The sequence below is a fragment of the Myripristis murdjan genome, chromosome 24, assembly GCF_902150065.1.
Source record: "Myripristis murdjan chromosome 24, fMyrMur1.1, whole genome shotgun sequence".
NCBI lineage: Eukaryota > Metazoa > Chordata > Actinopteri > Holocentriformes > Holocentridae > Myripristis > Myripristis murdjan.
The window spans coordinates 26,779,487-26,796,822 of record NC_044003.1 but is presented as its reverse complement, the minus strand read 5'-3'; the positions used below and the strand labels follow the sequence as shown (position 1 = coordinate 26,796,822).

At 43.6% G+C, this 17,336-nt stretch overlaps 1 protein-coding gene across 1 annotated transcript; it reads right to left on the bottom strand.

Annotated features, from left to right (window-relative positions):
- Positions 1-2,141: 2,141 nt before the first annotated feature.
- On the bottom strand, positions 2,142-12,824 carry LOC115355676 (dihydroxyacetone phosphate acyltransferase-like). The gene is made up of 16 exons (XM_030046523.1): positions 12,749-12,824; positions 11,312-11,512; positions 10,804-10,980; positions 9,773-9,902; positions 9,473-9,600; positions 9,128-9,203; positions 8,724-8,875; positions 7,229-7,359; positions 6,735-6,976; positions 5,859-6,116; positions 5,464-5,543; positions 4,570-4,710; positions 3,453-3,552; positions 3,269-3,362; positions 3,087-3,145; positions 2,142-2,886 (listed from the first exon to the last, which is right to left on the bottom strand). The coding sequence occupies exons 1-16, from the start codon at positions 12,755-12,757 to the stop codon at positions 2,834-2,836; spliced, it is 2,031 nt and encodes a 676-aa protein (XP_029902383.1). The 5' UTR covers positions 12,758-12,824; the 3' UTR covers positions 2,142-2,833.
- Positions 12,825-17,336: the final 4,512 nt, after the last annotated feature.

Sequence of the window (17,336 nt, the reverse complement as noted above, 5' to 3'; positions counted from 1 at the left end):
TGCCGAGTCCACGCCGGGGAGAGAGGACTACATGGATTGGTGGACTTCGCTGGCAGCGATTATTGCCTTGCTCTGGCTCCTCTGTTTTATAGACGGTAAGAGAAACTGGTTAACAGAGATTTGGGAGCCGCATGGCAGTGCTCCTCCGCCTTCCTGCGGTACGACCCAGCTTTCATCAACTCTCCGCACCGCTGTGTCACTGGGGACAGTTTAAAATAATGTTATAACGTTAGACAATGGCTTTGCAGGGTTATTAAAACATCAATTACACACCCTGATGATCTTCCCTCTCAGTGTAGAGCAGGATAGATTATGATTATTATGTTGCCAACAAAAACGTGCAAAGGACGCAAAGCGCACCGGGACACCCGGAGTAGGCCAGGGAATCACTGATTGAGTTTTTACGCTTTTGCCCGTCTTCCAAATTGAACTTGGAAAAATCCTGCAGACCACTGATGGAGTTCATAAGTTTGGTTAAGAGTCAGTGTGACCTGACTTGTGCTCCCACGTTGACTATCCATCATTAAGTTTTTAATCTGGTGTTCTTAATTAATTAATCAATTTATGTAAATTATCTCACTGATAAAAGAAGAAAGTAACAGGAGCGCTGCTGGTGTCCCTCCAACCACAGGTGCTCTTGGAGGGGAATACCAATCAGCGTGCGCCTTTTCAGAGAGTGGAGACACAACGAAACAAAAAGTGATCATTATTATTTTGTTGTTACACTCAGTGTGTTATAGTTGCACCGTTATCACTTTGTTGATATTCTCAGAATGTGTTATAGTCACACTATTGATACTTTTTGTTTCTTTGTGTTTCCACACCTTGAAGGCGCAAGCCGACACGCGTTGGAGTGTATATTTAAGGAGTCCGTAGTTTTGTTTTGTTTTGTTTTGTTTTGTTTTGTTTTGTTTTTGTCATTTTTACATAGTCATGATTCTTCCACTCTCCTTTATCTCACTGGTAACTTTGTTTTCAATGTTTTTTCCCCAAGAATTTTCTTGAATCAAGTGTTTTTACCATGCTATTCTGATTTATTCTACTTTATTGGCACTTCATAACTCTAAAACTTTATATTCCTAAACAATTCCAGAAACAAGTGAATCAGCAATGGGGAAAGTGGGGTGTCAAGGCTGCCTGTTTGACTAAACCATTTGTTTGGATGGATATGTTTGCAGTGTTTGGGTTCCATGCGGGGCAGTGCGCATTAGATGCGCCAAACACCTCCACCTTTCCGCGCTTTGCGTGCTCGGGTGATAGCAGCCACCCACATGGCTGGTGGACAGACTTTAATCCAGTGGCAGACGCTGTTTGTAATGGTTGCTGACATTAGCCAGAGTTTTAAATTAGACTTCAAGCTGACCCCGTTACCCTCTTATCTCCAGGCAACGCGGTGCTTGAGCTGCGGCTGCTCTTCCATGCTCTCACCAAAGCGGCTTGTCACCTGTACCTGGCCGTGCTCCCACTGCGCCGCGCCGCCGGCCACTTCGCCGACGGGGCGCGATATCTCATCAACCATGTCCAGCAAACCCCTTCTCCCCACGGCTACCTCCATCAAGGCCAGCCCCTGGGCAAGAAGGGCACCCTGCACTTCCTGGAGGGGATGTGTGTGGTGTGTGAGACGGTGCCCAACCTGATGGGCGCGGCGATCAGCGTGGGCGCCGCCTTCTGCCACGTACTGCAGGGCGGCTTTTACGTCCTGGCGGCCACGCTGCGCACCATCCAGATCAACCTGTTCTCCCAAATGAACGGCGAGAAGGAGAGATGGGACAGAGAGCGACACAGAGCCAAAGAGAATGAGAAGAAGATGAATTCAAGAGTGGTGGAGTACATATCTGTCTTCTGCCAAGACCCAGTCAGCGCCCTGCGCATCAAGGTTGACGTGCCACCCGTGTACAGATAACCATCCATGTCCATGTAAAATGACAACATGTATTAGCTATATCGGCACATAAGAGGCCTTCATCTAACCGCTACACGGGGTTACTGGTGCAAACAAATTTTTGATTGGTCTGGAATGAATGTAAGGTGGAGGTTGACCTTACACCTCTGACTTTTATTACTCTCTTGTTGAGAGAATTGCAGTAAGGCAGTAAGCAAAAAGAGCACAGAATATGGGGGGAAAATAGTGAAACAATGTATAAGTGGGGAAAAGATTTTATTACATGCTTTACACTGATTGAGATATATGGAAGATAAAAATAAATGTCTCAAATGAGTATTCCTAATGAAACATCACATCGTTGTTGAGTTATTATGACATTTGATGCATGATTAAGGCATTTGACTTTGTTATGGGATTATTATGGGATTTACTGATATGCATATAGACAATCAAATAGGTTTGATTCTTGTTAAGGCTGTTATTGTGTAGGAGTTTCTCCCTTTCACTTTACTAATTGCACTTTACTAGGCCTTCATTCAAGTTTTTTTTTTCATAGATTGTGGCTCATTTATCACTCACTCACTCACAGATGATTGATGCCCATGTCACATTAAATCTAGGACACAGTGAAAATATAATTTTAGCTCAATTTCTCAATTCACAGGTGTTATCACAAGGCATAGATGAGGGGCAGAAAAGGAAGGTTTTATTCTAAACAGCTGCTTGCCCTCTCACATCATCAAACTACCTCTCAAGGTTTGCTGTAAACACAGGCAGAAAAAAGTGGAATGCAGCCAGGCTTGAAGTCAGCTGACTGACATCCAGGAAGAGGTATTCTGTCTCAGTGTTTCTCTACAGGGGAAGAGAGAGGAGAAAAGGAAAAAGAGGAGAGGGGGGAAAAGGAGAAGGGGGTTGACAGGAGTGACGCTGAAGATGGATCTGTTCCGGCTAAAGTCTTGCATCAGGTGCAGCGATGAGCATCTGGGGAGGGATTTTACCAGCTACAGTGAGAGAGGAAGGGGAGAAAACAATTAGGCTGCAGCTGTTGCTGGTAATCACACGCAAGAGCATTTAATCTAAAGGCAAAACATTTTTAAGGCATCAAGATGAGGCTCATGCGTAATCATTATCAGACACAAAGTCTCTGTTTCATTGCGCCTATCTCTTGAAATCAGCCTTTTCTGAAGTAAATAAAACTTACAGAGAATGTCTCCAATTCTGCGGATGGCTGCTCTGTTAACTCTGTATTTACTCTCAGTCCTGCGAGCAGAAAACACACAGAAACGTCTAAGTTGGGCATCAGAAATGCAGACACCTTCTCAACCACCAAAGAAGATGAGCTTAAGTCCAAACAGGTTTATAGGGACTGATCTCATTACTTACGTCCTCAACTTTGTGACAGCCTCCAGTCTAAGCAGTGCAGACAACACGTTTTTTTGCGTATCGGACGACAGGGCCTCATAGGTGTGAAGCTCACCTGCAAAGCACAAAACCAAAGGGGATTCACCTGAGTGAGTTCAGCCTCTGGGGGAGATCAAAGCACCCGGAGTGATGTTTTCTGTTTTACCTGAGAGGATGAGCCTGGTAGCCAGGCTTCGTACGGCAGGTAAGAGCTGTTTCTCTGAGAACACGTGATCTGCCTCCTCACACAGGAACCTCAACACCACCTGGACATAAAGACTAACTTAACCAGAGCCAACAGCAGAAGTTAAGTTCAAGTACCATCTCTTTATTCCTTCATTTTGAGAATTTTTCAAGGACAAACCAGTGACTTTGAATGTTTGGCTCACTGGCAACAATTTACTCGCATTTTACTTTGCAACAAACCATTTTCAAAATCATACAGGGGAACTAAAGATTTCACAACATATAATTTTTTTTTTTTTAATTTTCAAATTTGAATTTTTGGTAGAAACAGCCACCTTATAATGTGATGATATAAGTTGTTGACATTCATAAACCACAGAACTGATTATTCACTGTGTAAAAAGCAAATGTTTCCCCGGGTACTACTTTCCTTGGCGGAGGGAGCGTCCCACTCGGCAAACTTTCAAGTCATCATATATATATACATATATATATATATATATATATATATATGTATATATAACACTGTGCTGCTGCTTTTAGGAAAACTAATGTGGACAGCTTTATATTGTTGATGTAATACTGGTGTGAAGAAAGTTTGAAGTCTCTGAAAGTTCATTTTCATATCGTAGTGGAATGAATGGAAACCAATGGCTGGATAAAAGGGAGGAAAAAGATATCTGAGCTCTAACATGGGAAAATATTAGCAGAAATATGAAATGTATGCATTTTATAGATATTACACTAAACATACAAAATCACTGGTACAGTCCTTTAGGACACCATGAATTTCCTGTATGTGACTCAAATTTCCAGAGTCACTGGCAAGAAACCTTCTCCATGCACAGGAAATGACAGATCAAAAAATGAGTAATATAAAAAAAAAAAAATTCTCCAAAACATGAGTAAGCATTGTATCAAGAGCAAGTTAGAATGCAGCAGCTCAGAAATGTGCAGTTTACTGAGGTCACATCTCATGATTTGTGGATATTGAAGCCCTCAGTAATCAAATACCTGCCATATAGAGACATAAGTGTCAAAAGCGGCCTGGTGCGGTATTTCCTCAACTAAGCGCATAATGTTTGAGAGTTAGATACCTGATAAGTTTCTATGAAGGGTTGTAGTAGTGCCTGCAGGAAGCAAGTGGTCTGCAGCCCCGCCTCCAGCTCTGCCACTTCCTGCGGGCTGATTTGGACTGCCCCACATTTCCTCAGCAGGGAGCACGCCTCCTCAAAGTCCTGATGGGCAGACATTAACATAACAATAATTATAGCTCACAATAATTGGCTATGGGGAAAGGAAAGCTTGCTTCTTATAATGCAGGTGTACTTCCGTATCATGCTGTCTTGCAGTTGGAATACACTACAAAAATATACTGTATAAGAGCATGAATGTGAGGCCGGTCATTGCTGAACAATAGAACACATGGGAATTTTTCAGGATGAAAACAAAAATCAGCTCCAATAGTAATGTTGTACACTTGCTTCTCATTGCAATCCCAATAACTTAGTATTCAGTGCTGACTAAAAAAACAGTCTGCTTGAACATGCATAGTACATGAGAAGTATTAACCCTTTGGCGCATGGTGGTCACTACAGTGGACAGCTGTTTAAAGTCATTTTCTCCTAAATGCAATGGTTTCTATGGTGGAATTGCATATCAGCTGTTAGAGTGCTCTCTGCTGCTCCCCTCTATTGAGGTTTATGCAGAGACTGTCAATTCTTGTTGCTGAAAACATATTAATACTAGTATCATGACATGGTAATACCAGTCCTGCATCCTTAAAGAAGTATGGAGACTCACAAAAGTGTTCATGCCCTAAGAAGAGTAAAAACACATAAGAAAAAAAAAAATCTGGACTCAGGCTTTCATAACTCATGCATGAAAGGGTTAAGACGAATATCCCCCTTATGCTGTTTAGAGAAGCACTACAGTAATCTTTATCCTGGGATGCACTTTGGAAACCAAGCCCTGACAGATGCAGCTGTTACCTCAGAGGCCCTGTCCGGGATGAAGATGAATTCGTTGGAGAAAACGTTCTGGAGGAAGCAGAAGAAGGCGAAGAGTTCGTCTGCAAACAAGGATGGTAGATCAGGATCTGATGAAGCAAGAGGTTCCGTGTGCATGCGTGTGTGCTGCTGCTTTTAGGAAAACTAATGTGGACAACTTTATTCCACTGACGGAATACTGGTGTGAAGAAAGTCTGAAGTCTCTGAAAGTTCATTTTCATATCGTAGTGGAATGAATGGAAACCAATGGCTGGATAAAAGTGAGTTTCATAATATGACTGCTTGCTGTGGGAGGAGATTGTTTCCATCTCTTCATGAACATTATACATTTAGAAATGCGTTTTGTGTGTGTTAGTGCACTGCAATACAACACTGACCTCTGTGTGTGCTCTTTGTGGTGTGTATGGCCGTGACAAGCAGGGCTGGACGAACAAAAATGTGCAGCGCCTGGTTCCTGTACGAGGCCACCATGAGCACGGCCGCAGCTCTCCGGAGCACGCCCTCCTCTGGGCTGACGGGCCTGTTCCCCGCGGGGTCCTTCTCCTCGACCAGGTGGACGCGCCCCCTTTTGTGCTGCACGACGGAGTGATGCAGGGCCATGCTGGATGACATCACATCTGACTCCGGGACGTGACCTGCAGAGCGAGGAGCACACGAGCCTCAGAGGAAACAGCGTGGTTTGTACAGTCTGCAGCTTATCTGTGTCTCCGATTTGGTTTATTTCAGGACCCGTCAGGCTGTTTGTGTGTGATGGTGTGTGAATGTGTCTGTGTTGTGCACGAGACCTGTGAAGTGAAACGGTTCAGCGGGGTCCTCTGAGGATAAGTTGCTTAAGGGGCATTAATCCACTGAAGATCTGCTAAGTGAATCTGAATGCTTGTGCCAACTTACATTCATCTAATCTGTCTGATCTACCTCAGGCACAGGTCAGAGTAGCATTTGGTGTCCTGTGGTGAGACGCTGGCAGATTCAACTCAAGGGAAACTGCTAAAATACCTCTCTGTATTAACTTTGTCTGGCGCAATCCAATCCAATATGCAAATGCCACCTACTGGTCATGCGAGGCAAGCGAAAGCATGCCTCGGCTTGGATTACGGCAACAAAGACCCATTGTAAGGAGGGATTTTCACTTCACTTCATAACAGTTCATCCTTGTCATGTGTTCAAGCTTGCAGCAGTTGCTTATGCACTTAATTTTGTAAGGGCGAATACTACGTTATGCACCAAACGCATCGGTAAATGTGTCTACCCACCCGGCCAGTTGAGGCAAGCCCCAAAGCCCAGTGCCAGCGTCCTGAGCCACAGGGTTTTTTGTGTGAGCTGATCCCACGCCAGGCCCTCCTCTGCGAGGGTGGCGCTGGGAGTCTGGAGCAACAGGCAGGCCATCAGGGACCACGGGCTGACGACAGAGCCCTCCTCCTGGACACGCACCACCAGATGGGCCAACCAGTTCGTGCAGGCCTGTGTCTCTGCACTGGGCTTCTGGGGAAGGTCTCTGCGAACGGACATGAAGGGAGAGAGGAAGAGGGGGTGAGCAAGAAAGACGGAGAGAAAGTAGTAACAATGTAAAATATATCAAAAGAAGGCGGGAGGTAGTGCAACTAACTGAGAGCTCACCATTTTTCTCTAAAATGTAAAAGACGTTGATATCACATGGGAAAGGAGATTAATTATATTATATATATACCTTGTATTTAAAACAAAAGTGATGGACGCATGTCTTTGAAACATGGAACAAGATTTGTACCTGGGTATGAGGTTGTATTGGCTGCGATTGATCTTGTTCTGAGACAGCTGTCTGACCGACAGAGGATGGCCAAAGTTCACATGCATGCTGCCATAATCCTCCTGCAGAACTCTGGCCGCCTTCAGCAGACCCTGCAGGGAGGGACAGGAGAGAACCATGAGCAGGAGCTACTCTAAAATAATTTAAACCCATATGACCTCTACTAGTGAGGTGGAAATGGAGGGGTGACTATTTCGTGTCTAGAGCAGCTTGTGTGTTTATGAGGAGGTGGAGAGAGGAGCAGGTCAGTGCAGTTCACTTGCACTCAGTTAACCTCAACATGCTCTAACTGGAATATCATATCTTCAGCTAGATAGATATAGATAGATATAGTCTTTATTGTCCTGCAGGGAATTTGTCTTCACAGCCTGTACAACACAGAAACATACAGATAACCATAGTGCAACACACAGATATACATACAGACAACCCAGTGCCCCAGCACATACACATGTATCACACACAGATAAGCCTGCGTCTGTCCTGGATCAGCGAGGCGGTTTGTTCAGTGCTGCTGTGGCAGAAAGGGCAAAACTTCTGCCAAAGCAATCTGCTCTCCACTTCAAAGTCCATTTTACATGACGGCCTGAGGGCGGTCGTGTAAAAAAGGGGTAGAGGAGGTGATCGAGGAGGCATGTAGCTTTGATCTTTTTGATGCAGAAATGAAAGGCAGCCATACTTTCCCAGCTTTTCGTGCGTATTGGCTTTATCACTTTTGCTCTGCACAAGTTTACCTTTGAAACCTGTGGAGCCTGTGGACGGGTATTTATTTAAAATAGTTTTTGTTTCTTTGTTTCTTTGTTTTTGAAGTGTGTTATTGCTGTTTTTATTGTGATTATGAGCATGATTCAAATTAATGGCACTTTTCTTGTAAAATTGTTTTCAAGTGTGATTTTGTATTTTGCATATATACAATTTTGTACTTGTAACTGTATTCATATATATACTTAATAATATAATAATCACTTAATAATCACAAATAGAGCCTTCTTGTAATTACTATACAAATGATTTGCTTTTTTGGGTGTTTTTTTGTGTGCTATTTTTTTCCAATAATTTTCTTGTAGTGTTTTACTATTGGTATTTTTCTTTTGTTTTTGGCAAATTTTTTGTTCAGTTTTTTTTTTTTTTTTTTTTTGTAATTTTCTTGTATTGTTTTTTCTTTTTTCTTTTCTTTTCTTTTCTTTTCTTCTTCTTCTTCTTCTTCTTCTTCTTTTTTTTTTTTTTTTTTTTTTTTTTTACCAATTTGACTATTTTATTTTTTCTTTAATAATTTCGTTGGTAACCTTAGGGCATTTTATGATATTTTTCTTGTATTTTTTTAATACATTTTTTTGGAGTACTTTTAAGAAAAAAATCCAGTGACTCTCTTTAGGTGTCAAAGGGTGTAAAATTGCAGCAGGCTGGTTGGGTCATGGGAGTTAATGCTGATTTGAGGTGTGTGCCTGGGACATACCATGGTGGTTTCCTTGGGCTTGGGCACACCCAGCAGCTCGTGGGCCAGCAGTGACTCTTCCAGCACTCGGTCGTAGCTGATACTGATGGGCACCAGCGTGATGTCATACACCTCACCTTTGAAAAATGGCTCCAGCACCATGTGCATCATCCCTGCAGGCACAAACATCACAGGTGCACATAGATATACACGCAAACATACACAAACACACATACAATACACACACACTTTTAAACAGTAATGGATCAAATAATAATAATAATAAAAAAAAAACAAAACACGAAAGGCCTGCAGTGACTCAAAGCAAATAATAGTACAAATTTAGCTTTTTATTTCCAATCTTGCAATGCTCACTGAAATCAAAATACACTCTGGTAAAAAGAACATATTTTTTCATCCCTCACCTAACTTGGGCTTCAGAGACTTCAGTGTGCGACTCCTCAGGCCTTCCACGTAGAACTCCATGGGAGCAAATCCTTTCTGCCAAAGCAAAGGTTTTTGATCACAAATGCACACATTACAGGGCATTAGGCTAAATATAGAGGCTGATGATCACTGATGTTTCGAGGAATACTAGAATATATCCACACCAGGGTTGTTCTTTTTTTTTTTTTTTTTTTTTTTTTTTTTTTTGGTTTCTGTGTGATTCTCTGCTTAAGAAACAGCTGTGCTCCAAGTTGACATCCTTTTTCCACTTTGTCCGTGGCTCAGTGCATAGATGGTGCAGCAGAATATTGCTCATGTCTTACCCTGACAATGGTTTTGACATACTCTGACAGAACAGCCCAGTACAACTTGTCAGAGCCAATGCCACGTCGGATAAAGAAAGCTCCAGAGCGGCGGAGTATCTCCCCGATCATCTTCATGCCCGCAAGAGCTGGAGGACGGTAAAATGAAAGAAGGGATAAACGAAGAGGAGATAGAGAGAGGGAGAGTGAATGTCTGCACACAGAAAAAAGAGTGGATAACTTGTGAAAAATGCCTGATCTACTATAGAGCTTGTAAATTATCTGTAAAAAAAAGCCCTCTTGTTTGAAATAGATACTTGCGAACTCCAGCAGCAATAACAGGTATTGGGAGGTCGTAGGTGAACAGGATGTAGGAGATGATCAGGAAGTCCACATAGCTCCTATGGCTGGGCATCAGGATCACGGGACACTCCTGAATGGCCTGTTGGAGCTGTGAAATGAAATGTTGAGTGAAATGAAATGAGTTGAAATGAAATAAAATGAGAAGAAAATGTGAAATTCAACAAAATAGTTCTTAAATGCTCTCTAACCCTTCTAATTCTGATTAATGAGAGCCTTGAAAGCAAAGCTGTCAAATTTGCTCTTTTCAATTTTCACTTAATGGGTCTTAAGCCAAAAGGCAGTAACCAGTGTGTGAGCCTTTCCATTTGCTTAATGCTACTTATTTAAAGGACCATAGCAATGATTTTTCGTGTCCTGCCCAATGTCTACAAAATGTTTTCCTAAAAACAGCAGCACTGTTGTGTTTTGAGGACTTCAAATTGGAAACATTTTCTCTGCCTGAAAATAGCGCCCTGAAAAATTAAATGGAACTATGTCTACATAGTTACATAATTACCATAGTTACATAATTACCAATTACCTGGTTTATTAATGACTTTATTCGCAGCAGAGGCAGAATTTTATCAGGTGGGTGGGTTTTAATGAAAAATTCAAATTGGCAAATCAAGGGATTTTGATTATATGTTGTGACATGATTTGCAAAATGTTTTGTTGCAGTGTGAAATGTGGCTAAATTGTTGTAAATGGGGCAAACAGTAAAAATCACTCAAAGTAAACACAAGCATGTGGACTGCTTGTTCCAAATTTTGTTCTAGATGCAGCTTGTTTGTTTACATCACAGTTGCTAGCAGGGCCCTATTTAAGTAATTTGAAGTAAGACACCCAGAGAATATCATAAGAGATGAGGCTAAACTTTGGGAGATATTGAGGAAGCAGAGTTAAGAACCCTTTCAAAGACGTCTTCTTCTAATAAAGTCCTGCTGTTTGAATCGAAGCCCTGGCTCTACAACATGCAGTGTATCAGCGTTCAGTAAGAACTGTCTCCTGACCCTGCTGAGTCCCTCCATGTTGACGTGGATGCTGCTGAAGATCCTCTTGAAGACCTTGGTGAGGGTGAAGCCCAGCAGCCGGATGAAGCCCAGCTGCAGGTTGTGAGACATTTCCTCCAGTATCCCGCAGGCCTCCTGTTTCACCGCCTCCACAGACGACCCCGTTTCCATGGCAATCTAACAAGGTCCGAGGGGAGGAAACTGATTTTATGTCTGGCAAGTTCTGCTGTGAAAGTGCTGTGTAGTATCTGCTCAAACTGCACACACACACACACACACACACACACTCAAGCCTGCACTTCTATCTTTGTGAGGACATGATATTGACTTCATTCATTTTTTACAGCCTTTCCTTAATCTTAACCATGACTAAAACCCTAACCTGAAACCTGAACCTAATTCAAACCTTAACCTTAACCAATAGGCCAGAATTTGCTGTTATAGTCCCCACTTGTTTGGTTAAAAACACACTCCGGTCCTCACTGTATTTACACACACACATACAAACCTCTTTGGTCATGTAGCGCAGGTACTGGGACTCCAGCACACTTTTGTTGAGGTCACTGGCGGAGCAGGGCAGGGCTCCTGTGTAGGGCTGCGGCTTGAAGGTCCTGAGGGCGTGGCCGAGGTCACTGCTGCGCCTCCTCTCCTCCAAAATGTCCACAAAGTCCTCCTCATCGTGCAGGCCTGCTCGGCCTGACTGCCTGTGCTGGGAGGCAGAGGCATGCTTACATTGAATTTTGATGTTTGGCTAAAATAGAATAGAATAGAATAGAATAGACAACAACTCCAGTCCCACATCCACAGCTTCCCCTAGGATGTCAAATTTCATATGTACACACACCCACACAGAGCATACAGTGACATGCACCTCCAGATCAGAGAAAAAAGATTTCCATATCTCAAGTTTAATTATCAGGAACCGGTTGTTTGAGGATAGGCAAAAAGAAATGCCTTAAAGTCATGGAAGTCATGATCAAAGTGAGCTCGGTAGGTCGTTCCAGTCAGATGGAGCTTTAAATTTAAAGGCACGTCATGCAGTTTCTGTAGGAATTCTAGGAACAAATAAAATGATCTTCAGTATGCCATAGACTACATGACCTATACGGGATTAAAAGTTGTTTTAAGTAAGAAAGACAGTTAAAGAAAATGCATTAAAATAAACAGCAGTCAGTGAAAATGCCCTCTAGATTTGAGCGTTGCACAATTTGACAACTTGTAATAAAACAGTGATGAGTTCTATATTTACACCTCACACCTATTCTATTCTATTCTATTAAGACTTTATTGGCATGAAGGTTACAGAAACAATTTTGTCAAAGGAGCAAAGTACCATTTGTTCAAATATTTCAACAACATTAATATATATATATATATATATATATATATATATATATATATATATATATATATATATATATATATATATCCTGTGCGTGTCCTTTTTCAATTGCCAGTTGCTGATCACTGAGTCTGGACCTGTCTCTGCTGTCCATCTCTGACAGTCCAGAGATATTCTATTCTATTCTATTCTATTCTATTCTGCAGCTGAGTCTAATGGCACCCGCGGTTTTGCTTAATTCTCATTTCAGATGAGGTAGCCCGTTAATAAGCCACATCACTGATACTGTGTGTAAGTGGGTCAAAGTTTTAGCGAGGCTCGGGGCGGCTCGGCTGTCCCGCACGGCCGCTCCTGTTTACAGCCACGGCGGGACACACCAAGGAACACCGGGGACACAAAACGGGATACTTAATCGTGATCAGGCTGCCTTGACCAAAGTTCATGTCTGGGCTCGCACATGCAGACGTAGACCATATAATTTTTTTCATTAACTTATTAGAGGACAAGTTGTTTGTAGTTGTGCCACAGATGCTGCGACAGAGCGGCTTGACAAGATGCAACAACCACAAACTAGAAACATTTCCATCAGGCGCTCGGGCTTACCGGATTCATCACGCTTTACCGGGAAAAAGCCAGACTCCGCAGCGGGCGCTCGTCCTCATACCCTTGGCTCTGGTCATTGTGGTTTACACGGAGAGCTGGCTGCGCTGCCGGGACACCTTCGGTAGGGTGCAGCACCCTGGGGCCCAGGCCAATGGTGTCGCTGGATTTTGGAAACTCCTCCCGCACATTGTAATGAACAGCCCCTTCAATGAGAGGCTGCTTGCTCTCTAGTAACCCCGCCAGCACAATGACTATAGGGCCTGCGGGCTGCAGCATAGGGCTAGGACTGATAAAGCAGGCTGTGTAATAACTGATAAACTCCTCTAATTATGCTGGAAACCTGCCTGTGTGTCCTGGTCCTTCTGAAATTATTGGGATCCACATGTTTAAACAGTAGCATGTCACAGCTAATGAATAAGATTTTAATTATAGGAATGTAATTTTAATATTAAAGCTGCAAGCAGCGTTGGTCGGCCCTCGCACCGGTGCCGGTCCGCGACGTGTCATTGAAGTGCAGACAATTTATCCATTTTTCCCATTTGTAAGGGTATTTTTCGGTGCTTTCAGTTGGAAAGAGTTTTGGGCTTTTATTTTGAAAGGCCCAGGATGTCCTAGTGTGTGAGTGACATGAGTACTGTGCTAATACATGAGTACTGGCAGCTGTGGCACAGGCAGACCAAAATGCAGGCAGGCAGACAGAGAAATCCCCATGCAATCCAATGGAAAAATCGATCAAACCAACCCATGTTAGAGGTAACGCCGCTCGGACATCGTTTGAGTTACAGACTTTATTCAAAGTTTAAACGAGGCACAAGACTCGGCTCTATAAATCTTGTATTTACATGATTTTGCTATCTTGTACTGTTTTTGAATTATGGCAGTTTAAGTTTGACTGTTTTCTCTGCTCCCGCTGACGGTTTATAATGGGTGTGTATTGCGGAACTGTCAGTTGGCTAGAGTGAGTCACATGACCGGGCAGAGTGCAGAGGAGAGGACGCCAGGGTCCAAAATGGTCGAAAAGTCTTGACAGCGGCCACAAAGTTGTTCCAATTTAAAAATTAATTTCATATTTTTGTAGGAATTTTCGTCCTCTTTCGTGTGGCATAATTTTCGAAGCCGTGCGACGTTTACTTTAGACGCCAGGGGCCTCATTAGCGCCAAGTGTGCGGCTGTTTACGCCAAACTCCATGGAAAAAACGATGCCCTCGAAGTCGGCGTTGCCGACTTCGAGGGCTTATAAATCCCAAACGGTTCGAATTAATAATAAACCTTTAACAACTTTTGTTCAGCACTGTATCCTCTTTCATGTATTAGCGTTTCAAGCTGCTGCGATTTACCGCCTCGGAGGAGATAAATTTTGTGTAACGCGCAATTTCGGGCCCGACTTTTACTTTGAAAGGCAAATTGCGGGCTTCCTGTTGGTTTTAGGTCGGGGGGGGCGAGCGCGTGAAATCTTGGCCGTGATGAGACCTACGTTTCGGCGCTGGTTTGGTCTTTCTATCACATTCCTGTGGGCCGCAGCGGCCGATTTAGTGTGCCTAGGTGGCGCTAGAGAGCCCATTTTTGCACTTCGGGGGTCCGAGGTGCCATTTTATCGAATTTTTCGCCAGACCTGGGGTGCGTGCCAAATTTGGTGAGTTTTTGAGCATGTTTAGGGGGTCAAATTAAGCGTCAAAGAGACGTAATAATAGGAAACAAGCAGCGTTGGACGGGCCCTCGCCCCCCCGTGCACGTCGGGGACGGCGCGCGTGTCGAAGCGCAGACAATTCGTCCGTGTGTTCCAGTTTTAAGGGTATTTTTCGGTGCTTTTATTGTGAAAGAGTTTTGGGCTTTTATTTTGAAAGGCCGCGGAAGTCCTAGTGTGTGACCGACAGGACTACTGGCAGCTGCTCCATGATCACACCAAAATGCAGGCACACACACTCACTCACTCACTCACTCACATTAACAAACACACACACACACACACACACACACACACACACAACGCCAACAAAAACCCACTGGTAGTACATTCGCTGCTGGTGCCCCTCTGGCCACTAGCAGCGCCCCTCCAGCAGATGGCGCCCTTAGCATGTCCTAGTGTGTGACTGACTTGAGTACTGGCAGCTGTGGCATGATCACACCAAAATGCAGGCAGACAGAGAAATCCTCATTCAATCCAGTGGAGAAATCCAGAAAACCCACCCCTGTTTGAGGTGTCACAGCTCGGTCACCGTTTGAGTTACAGACTTGATTCAAAGTTTAAATGAGTCACGAGACTGGGATCTATAAATCTCCCATTTACATGATTTTGCTATCTTTTACCGTTTTTGAGTTATGGCAGTTTTAGTTTGAGAGTGTTTTCTGCTCCCTCTGAGCTCTTACAATGGGTGTGTATTGCGCATTCCTGAGGCAGCTAGAGTGAGTCACATGTCCAGGCAGAGTGCAGAGCAGAGCACACCAGAGTCCAAAATGTTTGAAAACTCTTCACAGCTCCCACAAACTTGGTCCAATCCACATCAAAATTACATATTTTTGTAGGAATTTTTGTCCTCTTTCCATCTGCATAGTTTTCAAAGCCGTCAGACTTTTACTTTACACTGCAGGGGCCTAATTAGTGCCGGATGTCAGCCTCTTCACACCAAACTTTATAGGAAAAAATGAGATTTTGGTTCTGGCCCCTCCGACTTGGAGGTGTTATCACATCCAAACTAAACGAGTAATGACAAAATCCTTCAGAACTTTTGTTCAGCACTGTGTCCTCTGTCATCTGTTAAATTTTCAAGCCGCTGACATTTACGGCCTGGGAGGAGATAGATTTTGTTCAAAGCGGAATTTTGGGCGAGAACGTGACGTTCAAACGCAAATTGCGGACTTCCTGTTGGTTTTAGGTTGGGGGTGTCAGCGCGTGATTTGTAGGGCTTGATGAGACCTACATTTCGGAGTTGGTTTGGTGTTTCTATCACATTCCTGTGGGCCGCAGCGGCTGCCTTTGTGTGCCTAGGTGGCGCTACCGAGGCCATTTCTGCACTTAGGGGGTCCGTTTGTCCATTTTCTCAAATTTTTCACCAGACCTGGCCTGTGTGCCAAATTTGGTGAGTTTTTGAGCATGTTTAGGTGGTCAAATTAAGGCCTAATGACACGTAATAATAGGAAAAAAAAAAAAAAAAATTAAGGGTATTTTTCGGTGCTTTTATTGTGAAAGAGTTTTGGGCTTTTATTTTGAAAGGTCGCGGAAGTTCTAGCGTGTGACCGACAGGACTACTGGCAGCTGCTGCATGATCACACCAAAATGCAGGCACACACACTCACTCACTCACTCACTCACTCACACAAACACACACACACACACATACGCACGTGCACGTGCACAAACACACACACACACACACACACACACACACACACACACACACACACACACACACGACGCCAACAAAAAACCCACTGGTAGTACATTCGCTGCTGGTGCCCCTCTGGCCACTAGCAGCGCCCCTCCAGCAGATGGCGCCCTTAGCATGTCCTAGTGTCTGACTGACTTGAGTAGTGGCAGCTGTGGCATGATCACACCAAAATGCAGGCAGACAGAGAAATCCTCATTCAATCTAATGGAGAAATCCAGAAAACCCACCCCTTTTTGAGGTGTCACAGCTCGGTCACCGTTTAAGTGACAGACTTGATTCAAAGTTTAAACGAGTCACGAGACTCGGATCTATAAATCTCCCATTTACATGATTTTGCTATCTTTTACCGTTTTTGAGTTATGGCAGTTTTAGTTTGAGAGTGTTTTCTGCTCCCTCTGAGCTCTTACAATGGGTGTGTATTGCACATTCATGAGGCAGTTAGAGTGAGTCACATGTCCAGGCAGAGTGCAGAGCAGAGCACACCAGAGTCAAAAATGTTTGAAAACTCTTCACAGCTCCCACAGACTTGGTCCAATCCACATCAAAACTACATATTTTTGTAGGAATTTTCGTCTTCTTTCCATCTGCATAGTTTTCAAAGCCATCAGACTTTTACTTTAGAGTCCAGGGGCCTAATTAGTGCCAAGTGTCAGCCTCTGCACACCAAACTCCATGGGAAAAAATGAGATTTTGGCTCTGGCCACTCTGACTTTGAGGGCTTATAAAATCCAAACGAATCGAGTAATGACGGAGTTTTTAGCAACTTTTGTTCAGCACTGTGTCCTCTGTCATCTATTAAATTTTCAAGCCGCTGGCATTTACGCCCTGGGAGGAGATAGATTTTGTTCAAAGCGGAATTTTGGGCGAGAACGTGATGTTCAAACGCAAATTGCGGACTTCCTGTTGGTTTTAGAGGGGGGGTGTCAGCGCGTGATTTGTAGGCCTTCATGAGACCTACATTTCGGCGTTGGTTTGGTGTTTCTATCACATTCCTGTGGGCCACAGCAGCTGCCTTTGTGTCCCTAGGTGGCGCTACCGAGCCCATTTTTGCACTTAGGGGGTCCGTTTGTCCATTTTATCAAATTTTTCGCCAGACCTGGCCTGCGTGCCGAATTTGGTGAGTTTTGGAGCATGTTTAGGGGGTCAAATTAAGGCCAAATGACACGTAAGAATAATAATAAATTAAAGCTGCAAGCAGCGTT